At 46.6% G+C, this 22,864-nt stretch overlaps 1 protein-coding gene across 1 annotated transcript; it reads right to left on the bottom strand.

Moving 5' to 3' along the window:
• Positions 1-2: 2 nt before the first annotated feature.
• LOC139424333 (valyl-tRNA synthetase 1) lies at positions 3-22,686 on the bottom strand. Its single transcript, XM_071176070.1, has 30 exons — positions 22,580-22,686; positions 21,204-21,553; positions 20,825-20,968; positions 19,908-20,106; positions 18,737-18,864; positions 18,475-18,550; positions 18,230-18,330; positions 17,997-18,124; positions 17,519-17,683; positions 17,311-17,392; positions 17,012-17,131; positions 16,809-16,917; positions 16,560-16,648; positions 16,305-16,395; positions 16,012-16,136; positions 15,125-15,228; positions 14,754-14,912; positions 14,400-14,490; positions 14,112-14,217; positions 13,950-14,020; positions 5,178-5,303; positions 4,923-5,027; positions 2,857-3,004; positions 2,616-2,743; positions 2,263-2,418; positions 1,902-2,126; positions 1,687-1,798; positions 1,066-1,241; positions 735-884; positions 3-615 (listed from the first exon to the last, which is right to left on the bottom strand). Exons 2-30 carry the CDS (start codon positions 21,549-21,551, stop codon positions 547-549), a joined length of 3,831 nt encoding a protein of 1,276 aa, XP_071032171.1. The 5' UTR covers positions 21,552-21,553; positions 22,580-22,686; the 3' UTR covers positions 3-546.
• Between the last annotated feature and the right edge of the window lie 178 nt (positions 22,687-22,864).

The raw sequence follows: 22,864 nt of genomic DNA, 5'->3' as shown, positions 1-22,864 counted from the left end.
TAATATAAGGTACTTTACTCCAGAGCATCCTTTATGGAAAGTGGCATAGTACTGACATGAGACAATGACAGGAGGGTGAAATACAGCTCAATGTTTTGGGACAGTGAAATTATTTTGGCTCTGTACTCCAGCACTTTGGGTTAAAGTGCAGACTGTCAGCTTTAACTTCAGGGTATTTTCATTCAGATCGGGTGAAATGTTTGTACATAGTCTTTCCAGGATTTGCTGGTTGTTTCAGAACATTTTGTGCCCAATTAGAAATTCATTGCTTCATTTTGGAGTCACTTATTGTGAATATAATGTTTCTAAACATTTCTATATTAATATGATTGCGGATAATCGACAGTTACAGGCACAAAACTCCCCCATGTCTTGGGTGTAGAAATGTTCACCCAATATGGATGAAAATACCCTCAAATTAAATTTAAGTCTGCACTTTAACCTCTGTCATTGTATCATTTCAAATCCAAAACAAGTCACTGTGACAATACTTTTGGAGCTCACTATGATAACAACCATGTTGTAAAAGGGGACGGAGAGGAGTGGTTACACCATTCTCTTGAAGTTGTCTATGGCTTCCGTTGCTTTCTCCAGCTCCGTCTGGCTCTGACGCAGCTGGAAGAGGGTTAGAGAGCAGGATCACAGGTCACCACACACTTCACAAGCAGAGCGTTTTTACTGTGGGAATGCCCCACGTTTCAAAACGATAGCCTGAGTAATAACATCCTCCTTACCTTCTCAGCGTCCAGATCCTGTACTTTAACAGGCACCTTCTCCTTGTAGTCACTCTTCTCCATCTTTTCTCTCAGTTTATCCATCTGTTTCTCCAGCTCTCCCTTCTTCACAGTCAGCTTGGCCACCTCCTTCTCCAAATCTATCAGACCCTGGGAGAGAGATTAACAACGAGGAGAAAAGGAAACGCAGTTGTAAAAACAGAAGTGTAACAATTTCACTAGGGAATAAAGATGTCTGGTTTGGCACAGTCATCAGATGACTCGTATACACTGTCAGCCAATCACAACACAGAATAATGTGTGGTTGAAACCTGTAAAATTGACCTCTTACCTTGAGCATGAGGTGGACGGTGCACCTGTCGGAGGCAATGGCCACAGCACAGCCCTCTGGGACGGCCCCGGTGGCTGGGACGGGCTGGATGGTCTGGGATAGAGACAGGGTCTGGATCTGCAGACTGTACTGCCCCACCAGAGACATCGTCTCACTGTCTATACACTGGAGGTAGCCTGGGGAGGGAGGGGGTATAATAAGTAAAACAACGCTGAGAAGTGTTCTAGTCACCAAAGTAGATAGTTATAGCAAGGGGGCATGATTAAGTAGTAAATATAGTACTGTAATTCCTGCACTATATAAACCGCACCCACTGAATTCTTAAATGTATTTTGTACATAAATAAGCCGCACATGTCTATAAGCCGCAGGTGCCTACCAGTACATTGAAACAAATGAACTTTACACAGCCTTTAAACGAAACACGGCTTGTAACAAAAATAAATAGGCTTTTAAACGAAACACGGCATTATGTGACGGTGCTCCGTTTTTTTGGAAGCGGGAAAAATTCATAAATTAGCCGCTTCATTGTATAAACCGCAAGGTTCAAAGCGTGGGAATAAAGTAGCGGTTTATAGTCTGGAAATTACGGTACAGTGCTTGTGGTCATGTATGAACTCACAATCGGCACGTGTCTTGGTCAGGTTGTAGTCGGCCCTGAGTGAACGGATGGTCCGGACCACGGTCATCACAAACTCCATCTGACGGTCCACATCCTCACTGTGCCAGCCGAACTAGAGACCACACAGAGACGACGGCCAGACAACCACCACAAATTACAGTCAACAAAACTCATACCCTTTGGTTTATTATACAGTGTATCAATATAAAGTTCACCTCCTCAGTCTCAGGGTAGGGCGTGACGTGGATACTAGGGTGGCCATCCTGGGATCGTCGCCGTGGCAACCTCTGGTAGAGCTCCTCGCCCACGAAGGGCATGATGGGAGCTAGGAGGAGCAGGCCGGTCTCCAGGCAGGTGAACAGCGTCTGTCTGCAGACTACAGCCTGGCTCTGAGACCCACTGTCCTCCTCCGCCCTGGAGAACACTGGCTTCACACTCTCCTAGAGGGGTGAGGGAGGGAGGTCGAGAAGGGACGGGGATGGAGGTTGGGAGCAGGAAGTGAAGGAGTGGTAATATATTAATCCCACACACACCACCACTCACAGGCAGACAGAGACAAGGCAAACAGACTCTCACCAGATAGACGTCACAGAGCTCGTAGAGCCAGAAGTTGTAGATGGCTGTGGTGATAGCTGGGAAGTCGTAGGCCTGGAACCCTGCATTACACAGACCCACAGCAGTACACAAACGGGACAGAATCCACCGGTCTGACACGCTCTCCTCCCCACACAGCTGACAGGAGGATAATTGGACATGTTACAGAGATATAAACCTAAATACCATATCATACAAATACCTGTTTTCACTATAACAAATTAAGAGCATTTTCTTGAAGCAACTTTATTTCCCTTCATTTACACAGGCATGACACTGCAGTACACACACACAATGAATAGGCCTAGATAAAGATACTGTAGTAGAGATGTCACCTGGGCTTTCTCTGAAGGAACAAAGTTGTCTCCCAGCGTCCTCATGGCAAACTTCACAGCATTCCACAGCTTGTTACAGAAGTGACGGTAACCAAGGATACGATTCACATCCATGTTAATGTCCCTGCCTGAGCGAGTTAGGGGGAGAGAGGAAAAGAAAGGGTTGTGTTGGTGTGTACATGGCATGCCAACCATAACATGACACGGCCACATCACCAGATGGCAGGAGTGAGTGATGTACCTTGGCTGGTGTAGGCACACAGGGCGAAGCGGAGGGCATCTGTGCCACACTCTGGGATACCAGTGGGGTAGTCCGACTTCTGTCCCTGCTTGGCCTTCTCTACCTCTACTGGGTCCAGATTACTGTCCTGCAGCTGGGCATACAGACCCTGCACACACGAAGGGTCAGCAGAGACATCTATGTCCTGGTGCTTCGTTCTAGGCCCTTAACCACACTTGCAGTTCAACAGCTACATGACAACATAAATGCATGACACTGATTCAAAGCAGCAAGAGACACTTGGTTCCTCAATCCACCTGATATAGTAAGAGTATGTACTGCCAGAGCCCTGTATAGCAGTGGTCACCAACCAGTCGATCACCAAACATTTCTGTAGAAAAGATAAAGGCTTGCGCTCCTTAAAAAAACTAAATAAATGGTGTTGCGCTGTTGGCAGTAGGTGCACTTGATTCAGAAGCACTGGGTAGGCAAAGTATTTCATTTGTCTGAAAAGACACTGCCTACCCGTCAGACCGGGAGCGTGCCTACCCGACTATCCATTCGGATAGCTCAAATCATCATGCCTACAGCTTCCACGACCCCAGCTACAGCAAAGTTTGATCCTAACCTACATGAGATTTGATCACTTTTAAAACCATGACCACAGATAGACTGTCACAATACAGCAAAGGACTGCTGTTTTTATGAGTTAGTTCATGTCGAAGTTTTTGTTCAGTACTGCCAACGCTGTTTTTATGAGTTAGTTCATGTCGAAGTTTTTGTTCAGTACTGCCAACGCTGTTTTTATGAGTTAGTTCATGTCGAAGTTTTTGTTCAGTACTGCCAACGCTGTTTTTATGAGTTAGTTCATGTCGAAGTTTTTGTTCAGTACTGTCAACGCTGTTTTTATGAGTTAGTTCAAGTCAAAGTTTTTGTTCAGTACTGTCAACGCCGTGTTTATTCAAAACATAAAAACGTGCTTCTCCCTACTTCCACTCGTGCTGTAATGAATTAGTAGCCAAGTGTCTCGATAGCCCTGCATTTGTATTATTATTAGCAGCTCATCATGTCCATTTTAATATCGAGGAATAGAGCAGAGATGTGAGAGACGGATCCTCCCCTGAGACTAATGTAGTGTTCAAAACCACAGGGAACTCGGAAGATCCGACTGGGAAAAATAGTTTCTAGATCACTGACATCATGATTTGACCTCTTCTTCAGTTGTCTTGAAAGCACCATGACCATCAGATTGATGCAGGTACCAGTCCAGCAAAAAAATAAATAAGTGAATTATTTGCAAATTATCTCAAATTATGCTCAGTTCTGCCTTGCAAGTACTACACAAACTGATCTATTTTGTTATCAAAGTGTGAGTTTTTGTATATAATATGGTCTGAGAAGAACTGGCAGGCCAGGCATATAGCCAATATTCTGTGATAATGTATTAGACCTACTGCACAAACCTCATTCCTACACAATTGTTTTTTAGGTAAAATGTTTTTAAAAAATGTTGAAAGAAATGATTAAATAATAGCGGTAGATATCGGCTTGCTTTTTGACTACGAAAGTGACCTTGGTGGCCACTGCTCTAGAGGGCTGACTGGGCTCTAGACTTGGGCGATATACCGTTTATACTGTATACCAGGGTATTTCAGCTGGGGGGGGGGGGGGGGGGTGTGCTTCGTCACTGCTTTTAACTATACGTTAAGTAGAACTATAAGAAACCTAAGATGTGTCAAATAAATGATATCCAGCTCAGGGCTCCAGCTATACATTTGGTTCACTAACTTGCTAGCTGTGGCAAGATCAAGTGTCTTGGTTACAGCTTATTGGTTACATTCAATCCCCTCCTGGATCAAGATTGTTTTGTTTTGTGCCCCTTGTGTGCATTTCCGGTAATACTGTATACCCTTGTATGGTACAGAAACGGTATGACGGTAAGAACATGTGGATACCTCCGAACCCTACTCAGCTCAGTTTGAGGGAGCAACACTAGGAGAGACAGATAAAAGGGCCTCAATAGAGCCTGGAATAGCTGCTTAATAAGCAGACAGTACAACACCCCCCATGGGAGCACGGTGTGTTACCTCCAGAGAGATGCCTGTGATGACGTCCAGGGGGTCGATGACGTTCCCCAGAGATTTGCTCATCTTCCTCCCGTGGGCGTCCCTCACCACCGCATGGAGGTACACCTAGTATCAAACACAGCCATTACCATTACTACACAGCCATTACCATTACTACACAGCCATTACCATTACTATACAGACTGTCCCCACTGTAATCAATGACATGCTACACTGGTCAGAGGCAGCAGGTGATTACTTCCAAATGAGCCCCACCTCTTTGAAGGGCAGCTTGCCAGTGAGTTTGAGGCCCATCATCACCATGCGGGCCACCCAGAAGAACAGGATGTCATGACCTGTCTCCAGCAGGCTGCCTGGATAGAACACACTCAGGTCCTGGGTCTGGACAGAGAGAGGAAAACATGTATTACACACTCAGGTCCTGGGTTTGGACAGAGAGAGGAAAACCTGTATTACACACCCAGGTCCTGGGTCTGGACAGAGAGAGGAAAACCTGTATTACACACTCAGGTCCTAGGTCTGGACAGAGAGAGGAAAACCTGTATTACACACTCAGGTCCTGGGTCTGGACAGAGAGAGGAAAACCTGTATTACACACTCAGGTCCTGGGTCTGGACAGAGAGAGGAAAACATGTATTACACACTCAGGTCCTGGGTCTGGACAGAGAGAGGAAAACCTGTATTACACACTCAGGTCCTGGGTCTGGACAGAGAGAGGAAGACATGTATTACACACTCAGGTCCTGGGTCTGGACAGAGAGAGGAAAACCTGTATTACACACTCAGGTCCTGGGTCTGGACAGAGAGGAAAACCTGTATTACACACTCAGGTCCTGGGTCTGGACAGAGAGAGGAAAACATGTATTACACACTCAGGTCCTGGGTCTGGACAGAGAGAGGAAGACATGTATTACACACTCAGGTCCTGGGTCTGGACAGAGAGGAAAACCTGTATTACACACTCAGGTCCTGGGTCTGGACAGAGAGAGGAAAACCTGTATTACACACTCAGGTCCTGGGTCTGGACAGAGAGGAAAACCTGTATTACACACTCAGGTCCTGGGTCTGGACAGAGAGGAAAACCTGTATTACACACTCAGGTCCTGGGTCTGGACAGAGAGAGGAAAACCTGTATTACACACTCAGGTCCTGGGTCTGGACAGAGAGAGGAAAACCTGTATTACACACTCAGGTCCTGGGTCTGGACAGAGAGAGGAAAACCTGTATTACACACTCAGGTCCTGGGTCTGGACAGAGAGAGGAAAACCTGTATTATACACTCAGGTCCTGGGTCTGGACAGAGAGAGGAAAACTTGAGTCTGGACAGAGAGAGGAAGACATGTATTACACACAGAGGGTATCACACACTCAGGTCCTGGGTCTGGACAGAGAGAGGAAGACATGTATTACACACTCAGGTCCTGGGTCTGGACAGAGAGAGGAAAACCTGTATTACACACTCAGGTCCTAGGTCTGGACAGAGAGAGGAAAACCTGTATTACACACTCAGGTCCTGGGTCTGGACAGAGAGAGGAAAACTTGAGTCTGGACAGAGAGAGGAAGACATGTATTACACACAGAGGGTATCACACACTCAGGTCCTGGGTCTGGACAGAGAGAGGAAGACATGTATTACACACTCAGGTCCTGGGTCTGGACAGAGAGAGGAAAACCTGTATTACACACTCAGGTCCTAGGTCTGGACAGAGAGAGGAAAACCTGTATTACACACTCAGGTCCTGGGTCTGGACAGAGAGAGGAAAACCTGTATTACACACTCAGGTCCTGGGTCTGGACAGAGAGAGGAAAACATGTATTACACACTCAGGTCCTGGGTCTGGACAGGACAGAGAGAGGAAAACCTGTATTACACACTCAGGTCCTGGGTCTGGACAGAGAGAGGAAGACATGTATTACACACTCAGGTCCTGGGTCTGGACAGAGAGAGGAAAACCTGTATTACACACTCAGGTCCTGGGTCTGGACAGAGAGGAAAACCTGTATTACACACTCAGGTCCTGGGTCTGGACAGAGAGAGGAAAACATGTATTACACACTCAGGTCCTGGGTCTGGACAGAGAGAGGAAGACATGTATTACACACTCAGGTCCTGGGTTTGGACAGAGAGGAAAACCTGTATTACACACTCAGGTCCTGGGTCTGGACAGAGAGAGGAAAACCTGTATTACACACTCAGGTCCTGGGTCTGGACAGAGAGGAAAACCTGTATTACACACTCAGGTCCTGGGTCTGGACAGAGAGGAAAACCTGTATTACACACTCAGGTCCTGGGTCTGGACAGAGAGAGGAAAACCTGTATTACACACTCAGGTCCTGGGTCTGGACAGAGAGAGGAAGACATGTATTACACACTCAGGTCCTGGGTCTGGACAGAGAGAGGAAGACATGTATTACACACAGAGGGTATCACACACTCAGGTCCTGGGTCTGGACAGAGAGAGGAAGACATGTATTACACACTCAGGTCCTGGGTCTGGACAGAGAGAGGAAAACCTGTATTACACACTCAGGTCCTAGGTCTGGACAGAGAGAGGAAAACCTGTATTACACACTCAGGTCCTGGGTCTGGACAGAGAGAGGAAAACCTGTATTACACACTCAGGTCCTGGGTCTGGACAGAGAGAGGAAAACATGTATTACACACTCAGGTCCTGGGTCTGGACAGAGAGAGGAAAACCTGTATTACACACTCAGGTCCTGGGTCTGGACAGAGAGGAAAACCTGTATTACACACTCAGGTCCTGGGTCTGGACAGAGAGAGGAAAACATGTATTACACACTCAGGTCCTGGGTCTGGACAGAGAGAGGAAGACATGTATTACACACTCAGGTCCTGGGTCTGGACAGAGAGGAAAACCTGTATTACACACTCAGGTCCTGGGTCTGGACAGAGAGAGGAAGACATGTATTACACACAGAGGGTATCACACACTCAGGTCCTGGGTCTGGACAGAGAGAGGAAGACATGTATTACACACTCAGGTCCTGGGTCTGGACAGAGAGAGGAAAACCTGTATTACACACTCAGGTCCTGGGTCTGGACAGAGAGAGGAAGACATGTATTACACACTCAGGTCCTGGGTCTGGACAGAGAGGAAAACATGTATTACACACTCAGGTCCTGGGTCTGGACAGAGAGAGGAAAACCTGTATTACACACCCAGGTCCTGGGTCTGGACAGAGAGAGGAAAACCTGTATTACACACTCAGGTCCTGGGTCTGGACAGAGAGAGGAAAACCTGTATTACACACTCAGGTCCTGGGTCTGGACAGAGAGAGGAAAACCTGTATTACACACTCAGGTCCTGGGTCTGGACAGAGAGGAAAACCTGTATTACACACTCAGGTCCTGGGTCTGGACAGAGAGAGGAAAACCTGTATTACACACCCAGGTCCTGGGTCTGGACAGAGAGAGGAAGACACGTATTACACACAGAGGGTATTACACACTCAGGTCCTGGGTCTGGACAGAGAGAGGAAAACATGTATTACACACTCAGGTCCTGGGTCTGGACAGAGAGAGGAAAACCTGTATTACACACTCAGGTCCTGGGTCTGGACAGAGAGAGGAAAACCTGTATTACACACTCAGGTCCTGGGTCTGGACAGAGAGAGGAAGACATGTATTACACACTCAGGTCCTGGGTCTGGACAGAGAGAGAAAAACCTGTATCACACACTCAGGTCCTGGGTCTGGACAGAGAGAGGAAAACATGTATTACACACTCAGGTCCTGGGTCTGGACAGAGAGAGGAAAACATGTATTACACACTCAGGTCCTGGGTCTGGACAGAGAGAGGAAAACCTGTATTATACACTCAGGTCCTGGGTCTGGACAGAGAGAGGAAAACTTGAGTCTGGACAGAGAGAGGAAGACATGTATTACACACAGAGGGTATCACACACTCAGGTCCTGGGTCTGGACAGAGAGAGGAAGACATGTATTACACACTCAGGTCCTGGGTCTGGACAGAGAGAGGAAAACCTGTATTACACACTCAGGTCCTAGGTCTGGACAGAGAGAGGAAAACCTGTATTACACACTCAGGTCCTGGGTCTGGACAGAGAGAGGAAAACTTGAGTCTGGACAGAGAGAGGAAGACATGTATTACACACAGAGGGTATCACACACTCAGGTCCTGGGTCTGGACAGAGAGAGGAAGACATGTATTACACACTCAGGTCCTGGGTCTGGACAGAGAGAGGAAAACCTGTATTACACACTCAGGTCCTAGGTCTGGACAGAGAGAGGAAAACCTGTATTACACACTCAGGTCCTGGGTCTGGACAGAGAGAGGAAAACCTGTATTACACACTCAGGTCCTGGGTCTGGACAGAGAGAGGAAAACATGTATTACACACTCAGGTCCTGGGTCTGGACAGAGAGAGGAAAACCTGTATTACACACTCAGGTCCTGGGTCTGGACAGAGAGAGGAAGACATGTATTACACACTCAGGTCCTGGGTCTGGACAGAGAGAGGAAAACCTGTATTACACACTCAGGTCCTGGGTCTGGACAGAGAGGAAAACCTGTATTACACACTCAGGTCCTGGGTCTGGACAGAGAGAGGAAAACATGTATTACACACTCAGGTCCTGGGTCTGGACAGAGAGAGGAAGACACCTGTATTACACACTCAGGTCCTGGGTCTGGACAGAGAGGAAAACCTGTATTACACACTCAGGTCCTGGGTCTGGACAGAGAGAGGAAAACCTGTATTACACACTCAGGTCCTGGGTCTGGACAGAGAGGAAAACCTGTATTACACACTCAGGTCCTGGGTCTGGACAGAGAGGAAAACCTGTATTACACACTCAGGTCCTGGGTCTGGACAGAGAGAGGAAAACCTGTATTACACACTCAGGTCCTGGGTCTGGACAGAGAGAGGAAGACATGTATTACACACTCAGGTCCTGGGTCTGGACAGAGAGAGGAAGACATGTATTACACACAGAGGGTATCACACACTCAGGTCCTGGGTCTGGACAGAGAGAGGAAGACATGTATTACACACTCAGGTCCTGGGTCTGGACAGAGAGAGGAAAACCTGTATTACACACTCAGGTCCTAGGTCTGGACAGAGAGAGGAAAACCTGTATTACACACTCAGGTCCTGGGTCTGGACAGAGAGAGGAAAACCTGTATTACACACTCAGGTCCTGGGTCTGGACAGAGAGAGGAAAACATGTATTACACACTCAGGTCCTGGGTCTGGACAGAGAGAGGAAAACCTGTATTACACACTCAGGTCCTGGGTCTGGACAGAGAGGAAAACCTGTATTACACACTCAGGTCCTGGGTCTGGACAGAGAGAGGAAAACATGTATTACACACTCAGGTCCTGGGTCTGGACAGAGAGGAAGACATGTATTACACACTCAGGTCCTGGGTCTGGACAGAGAGGAAAACCTGTATTACACACTCAGGTCCTGGGTCTGGACAGAGAGAGGAAGACATGTATTACACACAGAGGGTATTACACACTCAGGTCCTGGGTCTGGACAGAGAGAGGAAGACATGTATTACACACTCAGGTCCTGGGTCTGGACAGAGAGAGGAAAACCTGTATTACACACTCAGGTCCTGGGTCTGGACAGAGAGAGGAAGACATGTATTACACACTCAGGTCCTGGGTCTGGACAGAGAGAGGAAAACATGTATTACACACTCAGGTCCTGGGTCTGGACAGAGAGAGGAAAACCTGTATTACACACTCAGGTCCTGGGTCTGGACAGAGAGAGGAAAACCTGTATTACACACTCAGGTCCTGGGTCTGGACAGAGAGAGGAAAACCTGTATTACACACTCAGGTCCTGGGTCTGGACAGAGAGAGGAAAACCTGTATTACACACTCAGGTCCTGGGTCTGGACAGAGAGGAAAACCTGTATTACACACTCAGGTCCTGGGTCTGGACAGAGAGAGGAAAACCTGTATTACACACCCAGGTCCTGGGTCTGGACAGAGAGAGGAAGACACGTATTACACACAGAGGGTATTACACACTCAGGTCCTGGGTCTGGACAGAGAGAGGAAAACATGTATTACACACTCAGGTCCTGGGTCTGGACAGAGAGAGGAAAACCTGTATTACACACTCAGGTCCTGGGTCTGGACAGAGAGAGGAAAACCTGTATTACACACTCAGGTCCTGGGTCTGGACAGAGAGAGGAAGACACCTGTATTACACACTCAGGTCCTGGGTCTGGACAGAGAGAGGAAAACCTGTATTACACACTCAGGTCCTGGGTCTGGACAGAGAGAGGAAAACATGTATTACACACTCAGGTCCTGGGTCTGGACAGAGAGAGAAAAACCTGTATCACACACTCAGGTCCTGGGTCTGGACAGAGAGAGGAAAACATGTATTACACACTCAGGTCCTGGGTCTGGACTGTATTACACACTCAGGTCCTGGGTCTGGACAGAGAGAGGAAAACCTGTATTACACACTCAGGTCCTGGGTCTGGACAGAGAGAGGAAAACATGTATTACACACTCAGGTCCTGGGTCTGGACAGAGAGAGGAAAACCTGTATTACACACTCAGGTCCTGGGTCTGGACAGAGAGAGGAAGACATGTATTACACACTCAGGTCCTGGGTCTGGACAGAGAGAGGAAAACCTGTATTACACACTCAGGTCCTGGGTCTGGACAGAGAGGAAAACCTGTATTACACACTCAGGTCCTGGGTCTGGACAGAGAGAGGAAAACATGTATTACACACTCAGGTCCTGGGTCTGGACAGAGAGAGGAAGACATGTATTACACACTCAGGTCCTGGGTCTGGACAGAGAGGAAAACCTGTATTACACACTCAGGTCCTGGGTCTGGACAGAGAGAGGAAAACCTGTATTACACACTCAGGTCCTGGGTCTGGACAGAGAGGAAAACCTGTATTACACACTCAGGTCCTGGGTCTGGACAGAGAGGAAAACCTGTATTACACACTCAGGTCCTGGGTCTGGACAGAGAGAGGAAAACCTGTATTACACACTCAGGTCCTGGGTCTGGACAGAGAGAGGAAGACATGTATTACACACTCAGGTCCTGGGTCTGGACAGAGAGAGGAAGACATGTATTACACACAGAGGGTATCACACACTCAGGTCCTGGGTCTGGACAGAGAGAGGAAGACATGTATTACACACTCAGGTCCTGGGTCTGGACAGAGAGAGGAAAACCTGTATTACACACTCAGGTCCTAGGTCTGGACAGAGAGAGGAAAACCTGTATTACACACTCAGGTCCTGGGTCTGGACAGAGAGAGGAAAACCTGTATTACACACTCAGGTCCTGGGTCTGGACAGAGAGAGGAAAACATGTATTACACACTCAGGTCCTGGGTCTGGACAGAGAGAGGAAAACCTGTATTACACACTCAGGTCCTGGGTCTGGACAGAGAGGAAAACCTGTATTACACACTCAGGTCCTGGGTCTGGACAGAGAGAGGAAAACATGTATTACACACTCAGGTCCTGGGTCTGGACAGAGAGAGGAAGACATGTATTACACACTCAGGTCCTGGGTCTGGACAGAGAGGAAAACCTGTATTACACACTCAGGTCCTGGGTCTGGACAGAGAGAGGAAGACATGTATTACACACAGAGGGTATCACACACTCAGGTCCTGGGTCTGGACAGAGAGAGGAAGACATGTATTACACACTCAGGTCCTGGGTCTGGACAGAGAGAGGAAAACCTGTATTACACACTCAGGTCCTGGGTCTGGACAGAGAGAGGAAGACATGTATTACACACTCAGGTCCTGGGTCTGGACAGAGAGGAAAACATGTATTACACACTCAGGTCCTGGGTCTGGACAGAGAGAGGAAAACCTGTATTACACACCCAGGTCCTGGGTCTGGACAGAGAGAGGAAAACCTGTATTACACACTCAGGTCCTGGGTCTGGACAGAGAGAGGAAAACCTGTATTACACACTCAGGTCCTGGGTCTGGACAGAGAGAGGAAAACCTGTATTACACACTCAGGTCCTGGGTCTGGACAGAGAGGAAAACCTGTATTACACACTCAGGTCCTGGGTCTGGACAGAGAGAGGAAAACCTGTATTACACACCCAGGTCCTGGGTCTGGACAGAGAGAGGAAGACACGTATTACACACAGAGGGTATTACACACTCAGGTCCTGGGTCTGGACAGAGAGAGGAAAACATGTATTACACACTCAGGTCCTGGGTCTGGACAGAGAGAGGAAAACCTGTATTACACACTCAGGTCCTGGGTCTGGACAGAGAGAGGAAAACCTGTATTACACACTCAGGTCCTGGGTCTGGACAGAGAGAGGAAGACATGTATTACACACTCAGGTCCTGGGTCTGGACAGAGAGAGAAAAACCTGTATCACACACTCAGGTCCTGGGTCTGGACAGAGAGAGGAAAACATGTATTACACACTCAGGTCCTGGGTCTGGACAGAGAGAGGAAAACCTGTATTACACACTCAGGTCCTGGGTCTGGACAGAGAGAGGAAAACCTGTATTACACACTCAGGTCCTGGGTCTGGACAGAGAGAGGAAAACCTGTATTACACACTCAGGTCCTGGGTCTTGACAGAGAGGAAAACCTGTATTACACACTCAGGTCCTGGGTCTGGACAGAGAGAGGAAAACATGTATTACACACCCAGGTCCTGGGTCTGGACAGAGAGAGGAAGACAAGTATTACACACTCAGGTCCTGGGTCTGGACAGAGAGAGGAAAACCTGTATTACACACTCAGGTCCTGGGTCTGGACAGAGAGAGGAAAACCTGTATTACACACCCAGGTCCTGGGTCTGGACAGAGAGAGGAAGACATGTATTACACACTCAGGTCCTGGGTCTGGACAGAGAGAGGAAGACATGTATTACACACAGAGGGTATCACACACTCAGCTCTAGACACACCTTACCCACACATTCAATATCATCAATATATCTCAGGAACTATGGAAAGCATATGTTAACAACTTTAATACACACACACCCACACACCTACAGCCTCACCTCATTGGGCCAGCCGAAGATGGAGAAGGGGAAAATACCAGAGGAGAACCATGTATCCAGGACATCCTCATCTGTAACACAGGAAGTGAACAAAAATCACTTGGTAATGGGCAAAATACTCCATTCCACTGTAAATGATCATCATTTGAGAGAAGATCTTACCCTGTCGGAGGGTGACCTTGTCAGTGGAGACGTTGAAGCGCTTGGCAGCTTTATCTCTGGCCTCCTCCTCTGTCCTCCCACTCACCCAGTAATGACCATCCATGTCCTGGAGGACGTGAGGGAGGAAGAAGACGGGAGGAAGAAGACGGGAGGGAGGGAGGAAAAAGACGGGAGGGAGGAAGAAGACGGGAGAAGGAAGCCAGAGAGATGGGACATGGGTTGTTTGAACAGGTGTGACTTAAATGACAGAGAAAATCAGAGAGAGAGAAAGAGTGAAACGGATATCACCTCTCCTGGTGTGACTGAAGGGTCAGTCACGGTGACAAAGTAGGCTGGGATCCTGTGACCCCACCACAGCTGACGAGAGATACACCAGTCCCTGGGAGGGAGGGACAACGAATGAGGGATGTTCAAGTGAATATGTGAGGAAAGTTCCTGTTTTTAACTAGGGATCTAACCAGGATCTGTAATACACCTGATTTCTATAATGGAGAGTGTGGCGTGTCACCTAATGCGTAGAGAGATGGAGCACATTAAAGAGTAGAACGGGAAGGACAGCGAGGAAAGAGAAAGACTGATGACAAAAGAGAGGTATAGAAGGAAGAGGAAAACAGAACCCGAACAGAGATGGAGGTGACCTACCTGATGTTGTCCAACCAGTTGAACCAGGTCTTATGGTGGTGGTCTGGGATGATTTTGAGTCTTCCCTCCCGGACCGAGTCAGCTGCCTGCTTGCCCATGTCAGCACAGTCCACATACCACTGAGGCTTCAGCAGGGGCTCCACTATGTCCTTAGAACGACTGGGGAGGAGAAACACACTCAAATCCAATACTAACACACTCACATCCAATACTAACACACTCACATCCAATACTAACACACTCACATCCAATCCAGAATTTTCTCACTAACATGTTCACACAGATGTGACCACATTTCGCCCACAGATGCACGCGAAGCTAGAAAAAAATATGTCCTTATGTGCTCGTAATGTGGACTGATCGTAACACACCTGCAGACAGGCACCACCATGGGGTTATCTTTGGTCTCCTTGAAATGGCCTCTGTCCTTCAGAGCCTGCAGCACAGCCTTCCTCGCTTCGAACCGTTTCATACCCTGAGAAAGAGAGGGGAGGTAGGCAGAGAAAAACAGAGAGGAAGTTACCAAACAGATACCACACAGAACAACAAGGAGGAAAAGGAAGAAGAGTGACAACACACCACAACTACTAAGACAGCATGAAGACAAGATCCAGGTGAAGACGTAGTGTGAGTGTACTGTACCAGGTGAAGACGTAGTGCGAGTGTACTGTACCAGGTGAAGACGTAGTGCGAGTGTACTGTACCAGGTGAAGACGTAGTGCGAGTGTACTGTACCAGGTGAAGACGTAGTGCGAGTGTACTGTACTAGGTGAAGACGTAGTGCGAGTGTACTGTACCAGGTGAAGACGTAGTGCGAGTGTACTGTACCAGGTGAAGACGTAGTGCGAGTGTACTGTACCAGGTGAAGACGTAGTGCGAGTGTACTGTACCAGGTGAAGACGTAGTGCGAGTGTACTGTACCAGGTGAAGACGTAGTGCGAGTGTACTGTACCAGGTGAAGACGTAGTGCGAGTGTACTGTACCAGGTGAAGACGTAGTGCGAGTGTACTGTACCAGGTGAAGATGTAGTGCGAGTGTACTGTACCAGGTGAAGATGTAGTGCGAGTGTACTGTACCAGGTGAAGACGTAGTGCGAGTACTGTACCAGGTGAAGAAGTAGTGCGAGTACTGTACCAGGTGAAGAAGAAGTGGGAGTGTACTGTACCAGGTGAAGAAGAAGTGCGAGTGTACTGTACCAGGTGAAGATGTAGTGCGAGTGTACTGTACCAGGTGAAGAAGTAGTGTGAGTGTACTGTACCAGGAATGGAGCTGGCACGTTGATGAGCAGGCCATTCTCATCCAGGATGTTGATGAAGGCCAGGTGGTGTCTGTTTCCAACCTCATAATCATTATGGTCATGGGCTGGGGTGATCTTCACAGCACCTGGTGGAGAGAAAGAAGGGGGAGAGAGAAAGAAGGGGGAGAGGGAGAGACAAGGTTCCGTACAGCTCAACCTTCCAAACTAACAGTATCCTGCTATTCCTTAGACCACCAGATTACTACAGGCCACACAGCAGGCCACACTACATGGCCACACAGCATGGTCAGTACCTGTTCCAAAGTTGACGTCCACGAACTCATCAAACACGATGGGCATCTTCCTGTCACAGAAGGGATGAAGCACCATCTTCCCTTTAAGGTGCTGAGAGACACAAATAAACCAAAGCGTGTTAGTTCTCAATTAGAATGCCAAAAACATTCATCAAAACAACATTTAAATATCAAGAAAGTATAATCTTTCATGGATTTTCCCAAAGAATGTCTGTATTGGAAGGTTGGCGGGGTGTGTGTGTGGGTTGTAGAGACCTGGTATCTGGGGTCGGCAGGGTGGACGGCCACAGCAGAATCTCCCAGCATGGTCTCTATACGAGTGGTCGCCACAATCACCTCCTCATCTAACAGTGAGACAGTGGGAGACATTTAATAAGAGAAGACAGAAATAGAGGGAGGGAGAAAAAAATGGAAGGGAGAGATCAATTAACATAATTGAAAGAAACAAGATAAAGCCATGTCCCTGTACCTCCCCAGCCCAAAATGACTCTCCCCATGTCTTACCTGATCCCTCTATATTGTAGGAGAAGGAGACCAGTACTCCAAACTCCACCTTGTCCTTGTAGCCAGGCACGGGCAGCAGAGTCCTGCCAGTCAGCTCCTTCTTATCCACCTGGACAACACAGCATCATGGGAGTGTTCATTATAGTATGCAACAGAATGGACATTTCAAAAACGGTTTATAACATTTCACAACAGAATAATACCTCTATATCCGAGATGGCAGAGTTGAGGGTGCAGGACCAGTTGACCAGCCTCTTGCTCCTGTAGATCACGCCGTCCTCATGCAGACGAATGAACGCCTCCTGGACTGCATAGGACAGTTTCTAGAGAGGGAGTCACAATAGTTTAGTGTTGGGAACATTACAACGTTAGTAAAGGCTCAGTCTAGACATAGTACTTTATGTATTAGACTAATAAAGCTCTCATGAGTTGTCCATGATAACACAGTAAGAGGTGACAGGTAATGTAAAGTGTAAGGTAATGTAAACGATAGTAAACTTACAGGGTCCATGGTAAAGCAGGCTCTGTCCCAGTCCAGGGAGGAACCCAGCTTCTTCAGCTGGTGGTAGATACGGTCTCCCTTCCTACAACACAGCGCAGGGAGGAAGAAAGAGGGTGAGGGAGGAAAGAGAGGAACTCTAGCTCTTACTTTCTCTTCTATTGTTGTTCTTTCTTTTGAAAACATCTGTCCTTCCTCTCCCACCACTCACTCGTTCTTCCACTTCCAGACCTCTTGGATGAACTGGTCTCTCCCCAGGTCGTGACGGCTCAAGCCCCTCTCCCTCATCAGTTTTTTCTCCACCACCACCTGGGTGGCGATGCCCGCGTGGTCACAGCCTGGGTTCCACAGGGTCGTCTCGCCACGCATACGGTGCCTGGGGAGAGGGAGGAAACAGGAAATGCACCATCATACTGCGATAAGGACAGAACTAGATTACAGCACTACAGAATATTGAGAATGGGACAAGACATGAATGTTGAGAGAGGTGAAGAGAAAAGTGGGACACGTAGAGTCATGACAGCAAGAGAAAAAGCAAGACAGAGATGGCTAGAGAGAGAATGAGAGAGAAAGTGTGAGAGGTTTGTAGAAAGAAGAAAAATAATAGAGTGAGATTGGTGAAAGGATGTGAAAATAAACCGCTAGAAAGGGAGAGCAGATTGGTGTAATCAGATAGAGAATCCCATTACCATCTGGTCAGACAGTCCTGGATGGCGTTGGTTAGGGCATGGCCTAAGTGAAGAGATCCCGTCACATTGGGCGGAGGGATACACATCATGAACACTCCACGGGGGTTAGGCTCACTGATACTCTTCCGCTGAAGAATATAAGAACATCATAATAGCTTGATTATGACCTCAGCCATGGGCTGGTTAAATGTCACATTTCATAAACTATTAAATACAGAGAGTGACAGTCTCACCCCATACTCAGGTTTGAAGTATCCCTGCTTCTCCCACCAGGAGTACCAGGCTGCCTCCACATACTGAGGACTGTACGAGTCTGGCAGGGGGCTCAGGACATCTGACACAGGGAGAGATAGGAGTTTAAGTCGCACCACACACACACACACACAAAGTATAAAAGAGAGAGTGGTGGATTATACATGGTTAATAACAGAGATCATATTCAATTATTCAAATTCCTAATTCTATGGTTAATAAGCACCTTTTTTCTCTCCAGGAGGGGTGGGGACGTCGTATGAGATCACTCCCAGGTCCTTCTTCTCTGGTTTGGCCTTTTTCTGGAGAGAGACCAGAATGAGACTGAAGACACCTACTGAATGACCTTATCTAGGCTGTAAAAACTGTAAAGGGAGTATACTTTAAGGATCATCATCATCTTGTTGGGTTCCAGTTGATCCACACAGCAATGGTCTTTGCAACAAGGAAAATGAGAAATGAAACCCGCCACCTGTGCATCTTCATACCTCTGTTGGGGGTGCCAGTTTCTTTTCTTGCTTTTTCTTCTCCTCCATCTCCTTCTTCTTTTGGAACTTCTCCAACTTCTCTCTGCTTTTAGCCTCCTTCTTCAGCTGGGCTTCTGTCTTTGGTTTGCCTGAGAGAGAGAGAGAAACACACTTTGAGAATAAAAAACACTCAAACAAACTCAAGCTGACACACACACACACACACACAAGGAGTCAACTCTGGGGCGGCAGCGTAGCCTAGTGGTTAGAGTGTTGGACTAGTAAGGTTGCAAGTTCAAATCCCTGAGCTGACATGGTACGACTCTGTCGTTATGCCCCTGAACAAGGCAGTTAACCCACTGTTCCTAGGCCGTCATTGAAAATAAGAATTTGTTCTTAACTGACTTGCCTAGTTAAATAAAGTTTTAAAAAAAATAAAAACTCATGATGCTATGTATGCAGAAAATATTCCTCCTATGTAACTAACTGATAAGATGCCAAATGTAGTGAAAACTGAAACAGATTTGCCATTCAGCTAGACAAGAAGACACCGTTGGTCTTCAGGATAATAAAGTTATTCTTCAATCTAAAGCTGGTCTCACACAAAGAAACTTGAGCAGAATTTCTGTTGCATTTGCAGGTTGCAAATGTCATCATCTCAAGATATACGAGTCAACTCACAATTATTATAATTGTTTTATTGCATGCAATATACAATCAAATTGAAGGTACTTGTCATTTTATTGATTCCATATTGTTTGCAAATTCTTAAAGCTGCAACATAACTTTTTGGGCGACCCAACCAAATTTACATAGAAATGTGTGTTATAGATCTGCCATTCTCATTGAAAGCATGTCTAAGAAGCAGCAGATCTGTTCTACTTTCAATATTTATATGCTTCCCGTTATCAAGTTTAGTTTTTGTGTCTTTAATTTTTGGTTTTGTACACCAGATTCAAAAAGCTGAAAATACAATATTTTTGGTTATGGAAAATATATATTTCACAGTGGTTTAGATGGTACAGTGATTCCCTACACTATATTTGCTTGTTATGTTGCATAAACTGAAATTAGGCGCACTATTAGAATTTTAGCAACCAGGAAATGAGGGAACAATTTCTGCATAGTGCATCTTTAACACATACTACCAGACGAGTTACTCACAGTCAAAGACATGGCCTAAGCCTCTTACCATTGGTAGCATTGGAATCAGCAGTTGGATTAGCGTTAGCAGCAGGAACAGGACCAACGCTGGGTTTGGGTGTGACGGGCACCATCTTCTCACACAGAGAGATCTGTCCCAGGACCTTGACAAACTGAGGCTGGTTGACACAGGTCAGAAACCACCTGGTCACGTTCGTCAGGGCTTTCCTGTTGGACGGCTCCAAGGCCTAGTATGACATAAGAAGAATGTTATTGGAATTCAAACAATGTGAAACAGGAAGATCTTACATTGGATGTTGCATGCAATTTCAGTCGAGTTGCTTTGTGTATCAGCAATGTTGCTTGAGATGATGTCACTTGCAATCTGCAACAAAAATTGCATACGGATTGCTTCGTGTGACACCAGCTTTACAGTACAACTGCGGTGTATTCATTATGCCGATTCTGTTGCTAAATGTTTTGTCTGTTGCTAAACGTTTTACTCCAAATGGAAAACGTTTTATACAACGAAAACAATCGTTTTTATAGGACAAATGCAGGTAGGCCCCCCGTTTTGTTCTGCTTGCTCCATTTAGATCTTAAACAGTAAACAGGTTCTGTTGCAATGAGTTTATTTATTTAACTAGGCAAGTCAGTTAAGAACAAATTCTTATTTACAATGACGGCCTACCGGGGAACAGTGCCCTGTCCTGTTCAGGGACAGAACGACAGACTTTTACCTTGTCAGCTCGGAGATTTGATCGAGCAACCTTTCAGTTACTGGCACAATGCTCTAACCACTAGGCTACCTGCCGCCCCTCCCGAATGAATACTCCCCAGCACTCACTTACCAGACAGTCTGTTAACAGAAGACAAATACTTTCACTTCTTCCTAACTTTAAAGAATAAGGAAGAGGATACACAAATAAGATAAAAAATAAATGTTAATATAAAGACTTGGCTCACGTATTTGAAGGGCAGGAGTGCTGCGGTTGCCACAGCGATGTCAGCCAGAGTGAGGCTGTCTCCCACCAGGAATGTTCTAGGCTCCAGGTTCTTATCTAGAACGTTTAGCACGCGCATCATCTCAGCATGAGAACTCTGCTGAAGCTGCATGGACTCATCAGAATCAGAAAAAACGATTGGTAATCAACAATGTTAACACAGGAATTTGTCTTGGGGTATGTTATATTCCAGATTAGTGTTCCCTCCCCTTGCTTTGTCATTGTTCAATCACTCCCATAGTCCAATTCATTTGAAATTAAGCAAATATTCACCATTATACTCCTATTTGTGTGTTTGTGACTGCATGGGTTGCTTCCAGTAGTGAGACCCTCTCCCTCACCTTCTTATCCACTCCCATCACCCCCAGCAGTGGGAACACCACAGCACAGGACACAGGAATCAGCTCATTGTCTGCAAAGCTGAGCCACTGCCACACCTGGCTCTCCTGTTTAGCATTCGACCCTATCCTCTTCCCCTGAGAGGCTAGGTACCATGCAACAGCACTGGCCCCAGAGAGCACCTCACCTCCCCCAGAGCCCAGCACCAGGCTGGGGCGAGAGCACAGGGCCAGGGAGGCAGGAGGGTCTTCTATGCGTGTGCAGAGCCGAGAGGGGCAGAACTCTGCAGCGACCAGGGCCATGAGGCTTCTGAAGTCGTCAGGGTGGGGGGAGACGTAGAGCGAAGCCATCCCTAGGAGAGGGGGAGAATGATTGAGATTGGTGTGCCAGACAATATAATGACTGTCAAAATATAACGCTTCCATTAAATAGTACAGATATGTATTTGGATGCAAACCACTTCACAAGTCATCCAATCTCAGCTAAAACTAGCTTGCTAGCAGGTTAGCTACATAACAGTAGGCAGTACCGTTACTGTTTTGGGCATGTTTGTTTATGCTAACTTAAATTATGCTACACTAAGGTGACATCTCTTAAGTAACAAACGCTAAAGTTAGCAACAAATCTGGGAAGTAAACAGAGACAACTCCACAAACAGAGACGTGCACAGATAGCTATGCAACGATTCATGCGCTATTTTCTAGTGCAACAAACCTGACAAACTGGAAAGACATGCTAACCATTAGCGGACTAAACTCCACTCCATGAGGAGTTTAGTCGGCTAGCTAATCATCAGCTTTGGCAAGCTGTAACTTTAAAAAGGGACAATATGTAGTTGCTATATCCATTGTAAATAAAATATATATACCCATTCATTCTTGAAAAATCTAACATTGCTAAATGCCTCATGAGCTTCGTTCAATGGTCGTACACCATCATAACCCAAAATATAAACTTGTTTTACTCCAATGTTTGTAAACAAAGTAATGTTAGCTAAGTGTAAAACACTATAGTCTCAAAAAATAGTTTAAACTATCAGGTTGATATCATGAACGATCAGTCCTTGCATCGGGGGCGGCCGGTAGCCTACTGGTTAGAGCGTTGGGCCAGTCACTGAAAGGTTGCAGGATCGAATCCCTAAGCTGACCATGTAAAAATCTATCGTTCTGAACAAGGCACTGACGGCCCGGTAGGCCGTCATTGTCAAAAAGAAGAATTTGTTCCTAACTGACTTGCCTAGTTACATTTTAAAAATCCATTGCTCCATCTATGCATTTGAGAGTTCCATTTCACCTGCTTACACCATGAATTATGTACACAAACGTTTGATATAATACATCATTTTAAAATAAATGGCACTTGAAAAAGTTATCCATACCGTTGAATGAAGAAGAAAGGGACGTCAACTCATGAGTTCCGGATAAGCAGCGTATTACAGTAGTCGGCAGTCTGATGCAATGTGGCGCACATGTTTGGTTCGAAGGACCTTTGGACAGATTCATTTCCGCCACATCAAGGAGGCCTGTAATAATGCCTTTTTCAAATTGACCATGACATTTGTCCAGACTCTTACTCACATCAATTATTGCAGTGTTATGAATGTGCAAATGAAAACGATCCAGCTTCAAGGCAAAATATATTGATAGTCAAATGAATGAATCAC

Source organism: Oncorhynchus clarkii, chromosome 2 (assembly GCF_045791955.1).
Source record: "Oncorhynchus clarkii lewisi isolate Uvic-CL-2024 chromosome 2, UVic_Ocla_1.0, whole genome shotgun sequence".
In the NCBI taxonomy this organism is placed as follows: Eukaryota; Metazoa; Chordata; class Actinopteri; order Salmoniformes; family Salmonidae; genus Oncorhynchus; species Oncorhynchus clarkii.
Note: the sequence above shows the minus strand (reverse complement) of the source record. Positions and strands in the feature narration are given on the sequence as shown.